This window comes from Gorilla gorilla, chromosome 19 (assembly GCF_029281585.2).
Source record: "Gorilla gorilla gorilla isolate KB3781 chromosome 19, NHGRI_mGorGor1-v2.1_pri, whole genome shotgun sequence".
Classification (NCBI taxonomy): Eukaryota; Metazoa; Chordata; class Mammalia; order Primates; family Hominidae; genus Gorilla; species Gorilla gorilla.
This window is the reverse complement of record NC_073243.2, coordinates 29,369,781-29,386,953: the sequence shown is the minus strand read 5'-3', so window position 1 is coordinate 29,386,953 and position 17,173 is coordinate 29,369,781. Positions and strand designations below refer to the sequence as shown.

Here is a 17,173-nt window from a genome sequence, read left to right as displayed (position 1 = left end):
TATAAGATTGTTTTGACATCCAAAATAACAACAACAACAAAAAAACTTATTTGAAATAGATTGATCCTTCTCCAAATAGCTGACAATATATTGTAGAACCATAATGACTATAGGCATTATCACAGTAAATTCACATATTTTGCAGACTAGCAACTTATATGTCCACTCAGCCAAGCTGTTTTCCTGCTGGTAACTTGAATTCCTGTTTTAAAACTGTGCCAACTCCTCTTGGGTGTTCTGGTAATGAAAACGATTTTCCTTAAGTTTTGGCCAAAATTTTTCACTATAATATCTTATGAAAAAGCCACAACGTTAAGGCAGACCACAATGACCAGATGGGAAAAAAAATTATTTGGGAGAATTATTTTGATGTTTAAAATAATAGGGGGGGATGTATTAAAAATAATACGCTAATTTTGGGGTATAACCTTATTCCATATACCAAGTTAACTGAGTACTAAATTATTGATTTTTTAAAAATAGCTGAATATGCATAGTTAAAATATATTCTGTTCTTTATAGCAGTGGTTTAAAATGCAAAGAAATCAAACCAAGAAAGAGTAGTGCACAATGACAAGCTCAGGGAAATGTATCTGAAATGGATAAACAAAGATACCACTAAGAGTAGAAAGTTATGACAGCTCAAAAACATGTTTTAACCCAAGGAATCCTAGTCATTTGAAGCATCTAATCTACTGCTCTCTCACCTGAACATATCTGAAAACCATTCACCTCAAAAGAAAAGACAAATTGGTTATGAAACCCACAGTCTCCTATAGGATATATAGTGTTACAAATGCTTCTCCATCAATATGTATGAGTTTGGAAGGTATTTAAAAATATGACAATACAGCCATCTAGGAAAAAGTGACAATACCATAATTTAGGTGAAAGTGAGAAACTGACCTGATTGATGGAGTTGGCAGCACAGGATGCGAGGCCTGTCCCAACAGAAGTAAGCAGGAAACAGGGCCAGTCAAAAGGGCCCGGAGCCAATGCAAATCCAGCTGCAGTGGTACTTACAACTAGAGCTGCGATACAGAAACACAGCAGACACACTGTTACCAACAAGAGTCCCAACTGTAAAGGCCAAAACGACAAAAAACAAGCCATCCTTCATATAAACTAATTGATTATATTAATAACACAAAGTACAGGCTGATCTTTGGCTTAAAAAAGATCCACATTTTTCTGATTATAAAAACTACATGTACTAATTATATAAAAATGTTAATTTTCTTTTAATTCCATACTCAAGAGAAAAAAAATAAGGTCAGTCTTCCAGATTCAACCATTCACTTATTCATTCAACAGACATTTACTAAATACCAAATTTGTAATCAGTACGCACTGCCAGGGATAAAGATGTATATGGTCTTATTCTTGCTCTTGACTAATTTGAAAGGGAGATGGCAGATATACCTTAATAACTGTAAAACAAGATAGCAAATAACAAGGATCCCAATTCTGTGACAAACTGCAGACAAGCCTAGGAGTGGTCTTGCCTATAAGAGATGATGGTCCCAGCGGTCAGAGAATGCGTAGTGGGAGATGATAATCCTACAAGCCACCAACAGGAACCAAGGGAAGAGGCGAGGTACAGAATCAAAGCCAGACATTTCAAGCTTCCACCAAGGCTGCTCCTTTTCGGTAGGCCCTGGCGCTTCTTTCCTGGGGTTTACAGAAGCTGACAGGGCCAGAAAGTGTCCAAGAGTGGTGCTGATATGGAGCTGCAGAAATCCGCTGGAAAAAGGATCACCATTGGTGGGCAAATCTGGGAAAGCTTCAAGAAGATGACATTTAAGTTGGATTTTCTAGAGAGGATGAAGAGAAAGGAAGAGAATGGTGGGGTGAGCAACATTACAGGTACATGGATAATTCCAAGAACAGGCACAAGGGAAGGGAAGACCTATGTCAAGAATCCAAAGTATGCATGATACCATCTACCTAGATTCTTCAACCAAAAACCTAGGAAGCATATTTGATTATCTCCTTTGTCACTTGCTATATCCCGTTCATTACAAAGTAGTGTCTGTTCTATCTCTACAGTATGTTTCAAACCCATCACACTGCCAGCATTTAGTCCAGCAGTTCTTAACCAGGGGTAGTTTTGCCCCCCAGGGGACATTTAGCATTGTCTGGAAACACTTTTGATTGGAGGGGAGGGTGCTACTTGTCTTCTAGTGGATAAAGGCTGAGGATGCTTCTTAACATCTTATGGTACATAGGACACCCCCCAACAACAAATAATTTTCTAGCCTAAAATGCCAATAGTGCTGAGCTTGAGAAACCCTAACATAGTCCAAGCAATTGCCATAAGAGCTTTACCCCCTAACTGGTCTCCTTGCTTCCATCTTGCTTCTCTTCAGAGTGATGTTTTTAAAACGAAAACAGATCAAATCACATCGCTGCTTTGAACATTGAAAATTCTTTGATGCTATACCTGATATAAAATGTAAACTCTTTCTCTGCCAGTAAGTGCATCTCACACTTCTCTTTAGCTCAATCACTATTATCCATTCATGAGACTTCTTCTATTCTTTGAGCATTCCAAGCTCTTTCTTGTCCCTGGGTTCTTGTACTTTTGTTTCATTTGCCTCTTTCCACAGCTGGCTCCTTCTCATCCTTCAGATCCCATCGGAAATACTACTTGTTAAGGGGAACCTTCCTGATGACCTCATCTAACGTAAGTCTCCCCAGTTACTCCCTCGCTCACATCCTCCTTTTATTTCCTTCATGACACTTACTACACTCTGACTCCTCACTGGAATATAAGCTCCATGAAGGTAGGACCCCTGTCTGTGTAGTTCACTGCTGTATTTGGGGGGGCTATCACTGAGCTAGGCATAGAGCAGTATTTACTGGAAAAACAGGAGGAAAGGTGGCAAATGTCAGACTGCAGAATAGCAAGCTGAGGAGTTTGTAGTTTGGTTGGTTGGCAGTGGAGAGTCACTGAAAGTCTAATGCAAGAAGGCAATCTATAAGTGGAAGTATCTGTGCACTGTGACTTAAGAGAGGCAGAGAGTTTTACAGAGAAACATTTTAAGAGGGCATGCCATTAATTCATTGTGAATAAGGGTTGTAAAAATGGGATATTTTGATTAGAGAATTGTTAGGACCTGGTAACTGGGAGAGGCAGGAAGATAAAACAACAAAAAAGAATGAATGGAAAAGTGCACTATACCATTTACCATGCACTTGGGTGACATGGAAAGGAATGATAACATTAATAGAAGTAAGGACATTAGGGAAAGAGGTGATGAAGCTAGCTGGCCTTAGGAACATGTGCTGTTTTGAGAAACCATGGGACATCCAGGTAGAAATATAAAGAACGCAGATGAAATATGAAACTAAAGCTCAGGAGGGAGACTTGAGAGATTGGAGAGGCATGAAGCTCTGGAGTTGCCTAGAGGCCATGCCTGAGCCTGAGGGAATGCATGAGATCAAGGGGCAGCATGCATGATGCAGAGAAGTATGTGAAAAAGTCAGACCTTTACAGATGGGGGGAAGGAAAAGAATGAAAGACACAAAGAATATTTGGGGACATGCATCAAGACAATAAGGTGGCATGGGTGTCCAGTAACCATGAGAGGGGCTACAGCAAGCAGAACAGGAAGGCACCACTATTGGCATCAGGAGGTACATGCTGGAGAAACTGGTAGTTCCTCCTAATAATCATGAATTGGCTGGTATGTTCTTCAATCTAGTCTTATCAGCAACTTACAATAATCCTTTATAGTTGTACCATATGAACAAGCCCCTTCCCTAATATCTAGATGGGTCATGGATTTCTTGATATTGCTAAATCAAATGAATACTATGGCTGGGTTCGATGGTAGTTCATAAGGTGCCTTAAGTATAACTATCTCAACTCAAAGTACCTAGAGCACAAGTATTTTGGCAAGGGGTCCTTCCTTTAACTCAGTTGTTCCCAAATACGGTGTGCATCTGAATCTCCTGGGGGAAGATTTACCTCCAGAAACGAGAGACATGCACAGATATAAGTAGAGAGCAAGGTTCAGGAATGAGGGTGCAGGTTTGGATAAAGATTACAGGAAGATGAGCAGATTAGGAGCTGAAGGCAAACGAGAGGCTAATCAGAAGTCATGAAGACACACACATTCAGGAGAAAGGTAGCATGGCTGAGGTGGGGAGTCTAGGCCAGAAAGCATGTGTTGTCCCCTCTCACATCTCCTCTGCTTAGGGGTACAGCCTATTCTGGCCCATATATGCTACTACAAGTCATAACACAACAAGTACACACAAGGTACCTAACAGCAGCAAAGAATCACATGGAGCAGAGGGCAGTAATCAAAGGTAGAATACTCAATTTCAAAGTAAACATTCTGGAAAAAGTTTTAGCTATCTAATTCTGTTAACAACTTATGCCCAAAGGAAAATGCCATGGTGATTACTGACTCTGAAAACAGTAGTCGCAGGTACATTTTACCCTTGTGCCAATGGGGAACGAACAGTCTCTCCTGTCATAGGCCATTTAGTTTTACCTGCACACATTTAAAGACCATCAAGAAAGGCACTATTTTTAAAAGCAAACAACAAAGCTCCATTTAGAATACCCAAATAGCACCCATCTTTGAGGAAGCTTTTTTGTTCTTTGTAGATATCACACCATAAATTGCAAAACCTCCTGGACAGACCAGTGTTAAAGAACAAGAGTCATTTTTTTTGCAAGACTCAAGAGCTCTCCAGACTGGTTAGGCGACTCTTCACATATTGCGTCAGTGACAACCAGGACTAGAAGAAAAATCCTTAACATCCAGGCTGCCTCTCATTTGTATCAGAATTCTACCATGCAGAAGAAAGGCTGATGGTATCAATGGGAGAATTTGAGGGAAAAGGAGACTGCAGAGGTTTCTCTCTTAAAATCAAACTAAGTAAACTGCTTCTCTCCATAGAGTAAATCAGCCAAAATAATCTGACTATATTTTAAGGCCTTGAACACAAACGTAGAGTTGTTTACTACTCATAAACAACTGTAATAGTTAAAAGAAAATCTACTATAACATTCTCGATAAACAGTTAGTAAAATCTAGAGTCACAAAAATAGAAGACTTCTGTATCCATGGGTTCCACATCTGTGGATTCAATCAACCTTGGATCAAAAATATGTGGAAAGAAAATAGTTACGTCTGTAATGAGTATGTACAGACTTTTTTTTCCTGTCATTCTGTAAACAATACAGTATGACAATTATTTACATAGCATTTACATTGCATTAGGTGTTATAAGTAAACTAGAGATGGGATACTAGAGCCAATCCCCCAGGGATACTCCAAGGGACGATGTATTATACTTTAGATACCTCTAAATATCCAGATCCACATTTTGTATTGTGCTTAACAAATTTTTTTAAGTCATTTACCATCACAGTGGACAAGAAAGCCCCATAATCACTGAACTGTCAATAATAGAAATGTTCTAAAAAAGAAAGTTCATTTTGTTTAAAATTGAAAAGGGTATGTAGTTACATGACAGGAAAACTGTTAATCAGAGGAGGAAGTATCTTGTTATTCTTTTTATTCACCCCAGAGCTTGATGGGGTGATGAAGCACAGAGAAAGTACATCAAATGTTTGACTGAATCTACTGATAAATTGAGAAGAGACAAAAAGTGATTTATAAAAAGCTAACAAAGGGAAAAGAATGGTGTTTTATAGTAAGACATAATAATGATGAAATTTACAAAATGGAAATACTACCTAATTTTAAAATGTACAAATTGTAAATGGTAATACATGTAAAAATAATAACAACTATTACTAGAGAGAAGGAAATTTGAATTTTGTAACACATTTCTAAAAAAAAAACCCAAAAGCTAACAAAGAATGTATTTATACTTATTTCATCAAAGCAATTAATTTGAAAAAGGCAGTGAGGACTGATAAATTGTACAAGTAAAATTGACCAAAGCGATTTTCTCATACAACACTGCCATAACTGTAATTAAACTTTCCATTGATTTCCTGGGGTTCATTACATGGAATCATTTTGTAACAGCAAAATCTCATTAAAAGTGAATGCAATCTATTCCCTCATTAATAATACCTGAAATTATATTTTATTTGGTAATCTCATATTCTGCCCTTTCACAAATAAACATAAAATCAATGTTGCCAATGAAGCATGACACATCTAATATGGGCCCAGAGGCACTGCACTGCAGGCCGAGGAATGACTCTGGGAGCCCATGGGAGAGTAATATTCCCAAACCAACAGAGCTTGACTCATCCCCACTCCTGGGTGGAAAGCCAGGTAGAGAACCTCAAGCTTCTCCATGAAAAGAGATCCAGTAGCAGCCCTCACTTAAGATGGTCCTGACTACTAGGTCCAATCTGTTGTCCAGGATTCATTTGCTCCAGATGTTCTCTTATCTGCCTCTGCCTTCTCCAGGAATAAGTTCCCACTATGTTTCCCAAAATTTAAAAAACAAAACAAAAGAAAACAAAACAAAAAAAAAATTTTGCCAGATGCCATGGCACATGCCAGTAATCCCAACACTTTGGGAGGCTGAGGTGGGAGGATCCATTGAAGTCAGGAGTTCAAGACCAGCCTGGACAACAAAGTGAGACCCTGTTCTACAAAAACTAAATTAGCCCAGCTCAGTGGCATGTGCCTTTAGTCATAGCTACTTGAGAGACTGAGGTGGGAGGATGACTTGAGCCTGGGAGTTCAAGGCTGCAGTGAGCTATGATGGTGCCACTGCACTCCAGCCTGGGCAACACAGCAAGGCCAGCTCAAAAAAAAAAAAAAAAGAAAAAAGAAAAAAAAAACACACCTACATTTAAAAATTTTGAAACAATCACAATGAGATATGCCCTGGGCTATGGTCTGAAAGTTGGTCCCCTCAGAAATTCATGTTGAAACTTAATCCCCAATGTGGCAGTACTGAGAAGTTGGGCCTATAAGAGGTGATTGGGTCATGGGGGCCCAGCCCTCATGAATGGATTAATGTATTAATGGGTTAATAGACTATCACAGGAGTGGGACTGGTGGCTTTATAAGAAGAGGAAGAGAGACCTGGGCTAGCACACTCAACCTTCTCACCATGCCATGCCTTGTGCTGCCTGGGACTCTACAGAGTCCTCACTGTCAAGAAGACCCTCACCAGAGGCGGCCCTGGACCTTGGACTTCTCAGACTCCATAACTGTAAGAAATAAATGCCTTTTCTTTATAAATTACCTAGTTCCATAAGCAACAGAAAACAGACTAAAACATCCTTGACTGGGCGAGAAGAAAGCAAACCTCCACAATGAGAACTGCTTATGAGGGCCATGTACTTACAAGGGCAAAGCAAGCACTACAGGCTGCTTCCAGGAGCTAAGAGCAAGCCATGCTGACAGCTAGAAGGAATACAGGGACTTCAGTCCTAGAGTTGCAAAGAAATGAATTCTACCAACAACCAGTGAGCCTGGAAGAAGACCCTAAGCCCCAGATGAGAACAGTCTCAACCAACACCTTGAATTCAGCCCGGTTAGACCCTGAGCAGGGTGTCTAGACACATCATGCCTGGACTTCTACCTGTTGAAACAGTGAAACAATAACTTTGTGTTGCTTTAAGCTGCTAAATTTGTGGTAATGTGCTTCACTGCAATAGAAAATTAACATGTACTGTAATGAGGGTAACATTTAAAAAGGACTAGTCTACCAGCAACACAGAGGACTGATTGGAGTGGAGGAAAATTTACTCAGGGAACCACTTAAAGGTTACTGCAGGGCGCTAGGTGGGAGGCGATGAGGGCCTGGGTAGGATGGCAACAGTGCAAACAGAGTTCGCTGTAAGTATTTTGAAGGTGGTGACAAAGGGCTTCATTACTTTTAAGCAGCTACTACAAAGGAGCTAAACATAATTCAGTACTTCAAATAATCAAATCCAAAAAGGTCAAAGAGGATTTAGGGTCAACTAGTCTAATTTCTCTCCTAATGTAAATCCTTTCTCCAACATCTCAGTGTATAGTCTCTCCAAATCTGGTGACAGGAAATTATTTCTCCTTGGGCAACCCCTTCTGCTACAGAAGAGCTCTAGCTGTTCGACAGTTCCTTCTCCAATTAAGTCAGAATCAACTTCCGTGAAATACTTACTTAAGATGCAATTTCTGTGTTCTGGAGCAGCAGTGAATTAACTTTTTTTTTTCTTAGCACAACCCTTCAATTATGCAAATTCAACTATTCCTACAGTTTCTGTCCCTCCAAGCTAAATGTCGCTAGTAACCAACTATACTTGACTTCCAGGCTCCTGTCCGTGCCAAGGGCACCTTCTACAGACACAACAGTTTCTGACTATATCAAATGCACTGAGCACAGTGTCTGGTAAATAATAAGGGCTTAATAAGCAGTGCTCTTGGAAATTATTTAAATGTGGTTCATAAAATTATAGGTGAAATATTTCTCTGGTCACTGCACTTGGACTTTACATTTCAAAGCAGTGCTAAAAGAATTTAGAGAAACAACAGAACACTTCACACCACACTCTGTATGCTTCTGTACTATAATCTAAGTTATCTCTCTGTCTCCTCCAGGGGAGTGAACAGATAGCAACCCTTTAATAAATGTAGACTAAAAGTAATAATGATAAAAACAAAACTTACATTTGCAAAGCACTTCAGTGTGCCAAAATGCTTTTACATTTATTAAAATCTCAAAAATACTGCATTTCAAAGAAAGGTGTGGATACCGCAGGGACATGGTAAGAAAACAGGAGAACTTTCACTTATGTTTAATTTTTTAACCCTTTCTTTTTAAACCCATATTTTGCATATCTTAAAATGAATATATCAGTGTAAGAATACATGAATTTTATTTATATGTAACTATCTATTTATATATATTTATATATAATAGCATAAATATTATAAATATACATAAGTACACTTAAAGCTCTTTTTACTGATAAAGTACAGGACTAATAAACTGGAGAAACTGGCTCTAAAATAAAAAGCAAAGCAAGCAATTGTAGGTACTAATGTCTGATTTTCTATATGGACAACCATGTGCAAATTACTGGTAGTAAAATCTACCAGGGTCTAATCAAGAGAATCATATGGTTTATGTCTAATATTTGGCTCTCTCTTTTTTTCAGAGGCAGGGTTTTGCTCTGTCACCCAGGCTGCAGTGCAGTGGCACAATCAGAGCTCACAGCAGCCTTCAACTCCTGGCCTCAAGTGATTCCTCCACCTCTGACTCTGCTTCCCAAAGCACTGGGATTACAGGCATGGGCCACCATGCCCAGCCAGAATATTCTTTAGTAAGTACTACAAAGACTCATTTTCAGAAAAAGAAAATTCCACTAACTGAAGGAAGGAAGCACATACAAACACACAATCACCTAGCTGATCACAAAATCACAAACCAGGCAAGACAGGCTTTAACACTGTATCTCTGGCATAGGATCCATGATAACGCTTCTTCCTCTACAGATTTTAAAGGGGAATTGGAAGGAGTCACAGAGGGAGTCCCATACTGGGGGTGGGCAGAAGCAGCCCTGCCATGCATGCTGTTACTTCTGCAACAGAAGGGGCTTTATCTGTCACCCATAAATGGAGGCTTTTACAGGACTTGCAGTACAAATTTAGCCAGGCCCCTAGTTCTAACCTCACAGTATACTTTGCAGGGCAGCAGAGAACCACTTGAAATGTTTTAGCTTTTCCAATATGCAAGAGGTTTTCTTGAAGAAGCAACTTTATCAAGAATTTTTTTTTTTTAAGTCTCACTACTTTGGGAGTATTGGTCTCTGAGCATAAGCATAATGACTGTACTCAATTTTCTAAAATCATCAACTAAAAATAACTGTAAAAATTATGTTAAAAAATGGGTCAGCTACATCTTCCTTTTCTTATTTCTCTGTGTCTTAATGACTCACTATTTTTTAGCACTGGCCACAAAAGAACTAAGAGAAAAAACAAAAGTCCAAAAAATCAAGTTGGATAACTATCAATTCTGATAAAAGATTTGGTAGCAAGATTAAAGCCACTGGCTAAATGAAACTCTAAGATTTTCTATAGATTTCAAATTACCCTTGTAATCTATTATATCTCATTATCCTTGATAGCAGATACTATACAACACTGTAATCCAAGTCCCATAAACTGGAGATATAATCTCTTTAAAGCTGTTTAATGTGGAAAGCTGACCAAGAGTAGGCAGTTAATGAATTTGTATGTGGTTTTGTTTATGTGTGTGCCCAAGCAATGGAATTAAGCTTTTGTTAGCAGATCTCAAAGTTCAAAATTGTATAACTTAATTCAGAGGAAGGAGTTAAGCTTTTGTTAGTAGATTTCAAAGGTCAAAATTGTATAACTTAATTCAGAGGAAGGAGTTAAGTCTTTTTTGATTTTTAAATGAGAGTGTACTTTTTACTAAATAGCTGTACTTAATGATTTTCATCTCTTTTTTATTAGCACCTTAAGCTTCGAATAGTTGAATTTCTAACTTAAGTGAGTTTTTTAGGCTTCACAGCTTGGCAGCATTCTGTGAACCACATAATATAGTTGTCTTCTCAAGAGACATATCAGAGAAGGTGGTAATTCTCATGCTTATTGTTAAGTTCAGATGAAAAGTCAATTGATATGAGACGTGCTATTTTTTTCTCAGCCACATTAAAAGATATCAATCAGGGGCCTAACTGATACAAACTATAACCACTTCTAGTTAAAAGATAAGACTTTTAATACAGGTTTTTAACACCACAGCCACAAAGGTAAGAATTTATTAGGGCTTCCTGTTTTCCTTTCTTATTTTTCATACAATTAATGATGAAAGTTAGACTGAAAGTCCTAGGACCAAATTAAATCTCATACCTTCAAATTTACTAAGCAATACTGATTCCAAAATGAAGCATTTAAGTATGGTCACCAAGGCAGTTCACCAGGAAGCATTTGGTTTACATTTACAATTAGCATTCAGAAAAAGGAAAATGAAGTATCTATCGGGCTTGATAAATATATAAATAAAAGCTGTTTATATTAAGCTAATTTTGCAACACTGAGTGAGATCCTAAGCTTGTTCTTTCAATTATCGCTTTTCCTTGAACCAAAGAGCTTTTCTACCTTATCATCCTGTTTTAGTTTGTTCTTCTCAATAAAGAAACTCAATTTACTTCATATACTCAATAACCAAAAATTTATAACCTTTTTAATTAACTTTAAAAAAATTCCATAAAACTGGTGCCTATAAACTGTTGAATAAAACTGAAACTTTTAAGAAGCAGAAACATGTAGTTTCAAAACTAAGTTTGGCAAAAAAATTGTTAGTTGGACAGTGTTCACAAAAATAAAGCTTTATCTCAGTTTCATATCAAAATTACAACTGTGGTTATCCAGAGGGCAGATATTGTACAAGATAAACACTTAAAGAATTAAGTCTCCATTTCAAGTATCGTTCCGACTTTGATGGTATTTAGCGTTTAGCTACCTGTGCTTATTTTGCAGAACACATATAATGAATCAGTAAAATGCCAAAATGCTTTTACATTTATTTAAATCTCGAAAATACTGCAGAAGAATCAACTTCCTTAGAATGCCTACTTAGGATGCAATTTCTGTGCAATTACTCACTCGTGATTTACATCTGGACCTAACTGCATACATATATATTAATGTACCATTGTTTTCTTTTCCTTTGGGAATTTTCATTTATTCCTATTAATTGGTTAGGCAAGAATGTTGGTTATGTTATTCTAAGCATTCAAAAGAGCTTTCTAGAAAGAATCTTTTAGAAATACTTTTGAGATGATCAACAACTAAAAGACTTCTCTTATTGGTGTTGCTGTTCCTTTAAGCAAAACTGAAAATCAATAGTTTGTCAAACCTAATAGCAATTCACTGATAACAGGACAAAGCAAGGTCTTTGCGGATCCCTCTGAGCTCCCACTGGTACAGTTTTCACAAATTTGATGAACTTTAAGAGAAACACAGTGGGGCCATCTCCAATCCTCCACAATTATCCTGAATACAAAATCGCGTAACAGACTAAAAACTTCAAGACACAATGACAGCAGTTGAAAGAGACACTGAAAAGCAGACCAAGTAACTATAAATGCACAGCTGCCTAACAGTTTAGACACAATGCTTTCTGTCATCACTAACCACTAAACTACTACAGTACAGTAAAATAATTATTTGTAATTAAAAGGCTAAGCTGTTCCAAATTCTACAAATGGTGGCAAGCTAGTTCGCTACACTTCTTTTCTCCATTGAACTACTATTTTTTGAGCGCCTATTATTTGCAAGGCACCACGCTGGGCAATGGAAATGTAATAGTCAACAAGACAGATGTGTTCCCGACCCTCTTGGGGCTTTCACCCTGATAAAGATTCAGAAAAGTCAACAGGCATTAATTATTACACAAGGTAACAGTGATTCAGCAGGTGAGGAACTCTGAACATAGAAGGACCTCCAAACCCAGAAGACTTCCCAAAAGTGATGTCAAAGTTGAAGACTGAAGGATAAAAAGGAGTTAACCTGGCAAACACATAAGAAGGTGAGGTATACATGTTTGAGACAGAGAGAACAGAAAGCACAAAATCCACAGGCTGAGAGAATGCTCCAAATAGTCACTCTCCATCTACAGATAAAATATCTCAGAGTAACTATGAACATAAATGCATCTCTGCATCCTTGTAAAAGCTCACTGACATGCAGCATTCTTCTTTTCATTCTTAATTGTCAGGTTTACTATTCTTCCTTCTTATTTAATATATTTTTTAAAACTACTAGTAAATTTAAAACTTTATATACATTTTGGAAAGGTTTTCCAAAATAAACAGTTGAGCAAAAACTTTCTTAGTATAAGAGACAATCTTGTAACATTCTTTTAAAATTCATTTATCTTAAGTGTTTCATTCCTTAATCTTAATAAATAAGATGCTACAATGCTTTGCTTTGAAGTAAAAACCAAGCCCTTCATAAAACCCAAAATGATTATTAAGCACCCAGGCAAGTCTGACCTGCAGGTTGAGAGGCAATCATTTGCTTCCCTCGAGTGATTCAGATAACATTCTCTCCACATAGTAGATAGAGGGAGATCTGCTTGGACTTGCAGAATCTAAGAGGACCCCAGGTGTCAGGCTGAAAGTGCCACCCACTGAAGGGGACAAGCGGGAGAACAGGCAGAGGAGAGAAGCAGCAAAAAAAAGGTAAGAATTCAGATAGACTAGGTTAACTGTAAGTTGCAGAGGTCTCCCTTAATGGGAAATAAACATATTCTTGTGAGTAATGGGAAGCAAGGCAGTGTGCTGACAGTAAAGAGCTAGGAGAGAGTGTTGAATCGGTTCTACAGATTAGAAGAGTGTGTCTCAAAGTATGCTATGGGGACCATTAAAATACACAATTCTAGACCCTACCCCAGACCCAGAGTGAAGGAATTTATGGAGGTGATGGCTACACATTTGCATTATAACAAGCATCTCAGAAGGCATATGAAGTTTGAGAACTCCTAGAAATAGTGAAGTTTTCTAGGTTGATGGTAGAATCTTGGATAAAGAAGAAAACTGAGCAAGAAGGCAAAGCCTTCAACAACTGTTGGAATGCAACAAGAAGTGAGAGAGGAAAGCTTACAGTGTTCTTCAACTTCTTCAACATTCACTAACAGCTTTGCCACCTGGTTTGCTTTCTGGTTTAGCTGAAGTTCCATCAGCCACCTACACTTTTTCATGAAGATGTACACTTGGGCTAGCTCTGTTGGACAGTCCAGTACTGACTACATATAACCCAACCCAAACCAGGAGTCTCCAAATGTGTATTTGATTATCAAGATGACAGGGAGAAACTGCTGCCAGATCAGTACACATCCACAACCACTAATGGAAAAGTAAATGCCAAGCTGGCAAGTCAGTCTTCATTTAAATATACTGCATTTAAAGCACACATATGTGGTGGTAGTCACAGAGCAGACTAAAGAGTTTTATTTTTCTTTGGAAAAACTGGGTAGAGAAGAGGCAGGCAGCTTCATGTCCTCCTCCAAGAAGGGGATGTACTGAATAATGAGAGAGCCCAGTGAGGGCTATCAGGACAGAGAAGTTGGCTACTGGCAGAGTTGACTAGGCTGAATTTAAGATATTTGGGCTTTTAAAATGATAGATGTAAGAATTATGCCATACTTTAAAACCTCCCTTGCAGCTGGAGGTAGCCACGTTGCACACTCCTGGCCAATGAGACATAATAAGTTCCTATCAAGAACTTTCCCTCCCAAATTAAGAGGCAAAGTCTTATAAGGAGGTTTCTGCCTTTCCACATTTCCTTCTCATTTCTTCTTTCTGCCCAGAATACAATATGATGATGACGGTATGGAAGTCATCTCATGGTCCTGAGGACAAAAACCACAAGCTAATGATAACAGACAAAGAAGGTACCAGGTATGCTGGCAACATCCTTAAGCACCATCTCCAGACTCCTAACCTCAGAATCCTTGACACATGAAATTATAAACCCTTTACTTGTTTAAGTCATTGTTTTTCAAATTTTCACTTACGTGATGTTGAGCCAATTCTCAACTCAGTTTGTTTTCTTCTTTAAAGTTCTCAATATATTTTGAGAGTGATTATCATTCTTACAAAATTTATCTTTACCTTCCCCTGGCATCTATCATAGCATCTTATACTTACAATCAGTTCAATTAAAATCAAATTGAACTTAAGGCAATTAAATCCCATCTTAACAAATAAATCATAAGAAAACAGAGTAGCCTAGCTAAATTTTTTTTTTTTCTGTCTAAATTGGAACTTTGGCTAAAGCATTTGTAGAGCCCCAGCCCCACAGAAACCAACTGAAATGATGGAATAAAAATGAAAATTGAAGAAAAATCTGCAGCAGCAATAAATTAGGTAAAGACAAGATACTAAAAACCTCAAGAAGCGTTTGTTAAATATAGCACAGATGAGACTAAACTGAAGACAGTTACTGAGGACTGGGTCACTACATTCATTATTTAAATAGCAAAAAAATACACTACATAAATAGCTACTAATAAGGAATGGATAAATATGGGAAATAAATATGGGAAATCAAGGCTATTCTAACCACACTCATTATTCCTTCCTGGTAAGGAGCAAGGACAGAAGCCAGGGTGAGCCATGGCCAGATGAGCCCACTCCCTAGAAAGTCCCTTTGTCACCACAGTGCAGGAGAGCTTAGAGGCAGCTATATCACAGCTAGAGGGACCGAAAGGGGTAGAGGGTCGTGCCAAAATGAGAAAGCAGGGCCTCACCTTGACATAATTCTCACTGAGACAAGGCAGAACATTTTTCTGATGGCTTCACACAGTGTAGCAAGCCACCCATTGCCACCATACTTTGGCACACTGTGGTATTCTTCCAACTCAGCAGGCCACAGCACCAGAGAAGAGGCTGGACACAGACATACCATATGCAGAGAGGAGAAGCAGACGACACTAAAAACCAGATTTGGGAAACAGGACATTGGCCCTGTGGTTTCAGAAACATGGTTTAAAAAAAAAAAAAAAACCTTTCGGAGAAAAAGTTCCCTCGTTTGTTGCGCCCTCCTTGCCTCCATCAGGCCACAGAACTGCTAAACCAGTAAATGCAAACTGATAGCCTTGGTTCCTCTCACTTAAAATGTGAGCGAACTCCAACAAGTGAAACTGTTAGGTGATGAATGAAAATCCAACCCTGCATCCGTTCAACCGATACATAATGAGCGCTTACTATGTGTCAGGCACTGCTGTAGGTATAGAAGACAGAACAGTGCAAACAGACAAAATGCCCCACCCCATGGAGCTTACATTCATTTGGGGTGTAACTACTGTCTGGATAGTGTTGTCTTCTTTCCAGAAGGGAGAAAGATACAGAGAGGTAAAATGAATCAATATGCGACTCATTAAAAAAGACTCTACGGTACAAAAGAAAAAAAAGTAGCATGGAAGAATAAGAGGCTGAATATATTTTGAAAAAGATGTACCACAGACCCACTAGACTACAAACTCCTCCTGAAGAGTAAGACCTATGAGGACAGAGACTGTGTCAGCCACCTGCACCTTATTCTGTCCACAACACTCAGAAGTGGATACTTGGAACATAATAGATGCTCAACAAACATCAGCTGAATGAACAGAAAAAGTAAATTTGTACACTCTAGAAAAAAGCAAACCCCATGAAACAAAGTAGGTTAAGAAAAGTAGTACAAGAAACAAAAACTGCCATAGCAGAATGTTAAAAGTCATGAGATGTAATAAATAGATGGCACAAAATCAAGTCAGCACTCTACATAACACATTTCAGAAGACCCTTCAGAATGAAGTGGAAAATTATAATGAAGAAAGCTAGTAGAAAGAGTATCTCTATATATCTATACTATGGAATACTATCAATCTCTAAAAAAAGAAGGTAGATTTCATTGTATTGATGAGGAAGTATGAGGAAGATATACCAATTAGGGAAGAAAGCAAATAACTAAACAAAGAGGCAATTACCAGAAAATGAAATAATTAGCATAAACATGAAAAAGGAGATAAACTTAATCATTATTTGATGTATTCCTGAAAAACTCAAGAAATAATCAACTGAAAAGAAATTTTTAAATACTTCCAAAATCATTTATCAATACATGTACTGATCTATTTAAGTAAAACTATAAAACTCAAGAGGCATAAAAGAAGACTTGTATAAATGAAGATGATGTAACAGTAAAGTTCTCAATTCATCCCCGAATAAACATTGAAATCCCAATTAAAACATTAGCAGAATTGAGGTATTTATTCCAGGCACAGAGCTTCACAAATTCTTTGTGAATAGAACATTCAAACACTGGTTAATGATTTATTAAAAACTGGCAATATCTCTATCTTATACCACTGACCAAACTACATTTCTTATCAATAATAAATTTTATTATAAAATATAAAATCATAAAAGTATAATATTAACAATGCAGATAAATACTGTATTTACAAAATCTTCATGTGGGAAAGTCTAAGCATGGTATAAAAACCAGAAACTCATAAGAAAATACCTTTGGTTACATAAAATTAACTTTTGCACATGAAAACAAAGATAAATGAAAACAAGACACAAACAACATAAGACATTTGTGACAGATATATATAATGAGATCAAATCTTGAATATATAAAGAATCCTTACAAACAATAAACAAAGACAAACACAGAAGAGAAGGCTGGGAGGCAAACATGCCATCAACAAAGCA

The 17,173-nt window shown here is 37.7% G+C and overlaps 1 protein-coding gene across 2 annotated transcripts in view; it reads right to left on the bottom strand.

Annotated features, from left to right (window-relative positions):
* Positions 1-17,173, bottom strand: part of COX10 (cytochrome c oxidase assembly factor heme A:farnesyltransferase COX10) — a 139,506-nt gene that overhangs the window by 105,448 nt on the left and 16,885 nt on the right. For both annotated transcript variants that reach the window (XM_031003401.3, XM_055366914.2), the window contains exon 4: positions 907-1,031. In XM_031003401.3, the coding sequence (XP_030859261.2) occupies positions 907-1,031 (125 nt within the window). The remainder of the gene's footprint in view (positions 1-906; positions 1,032-17,173) is intronic.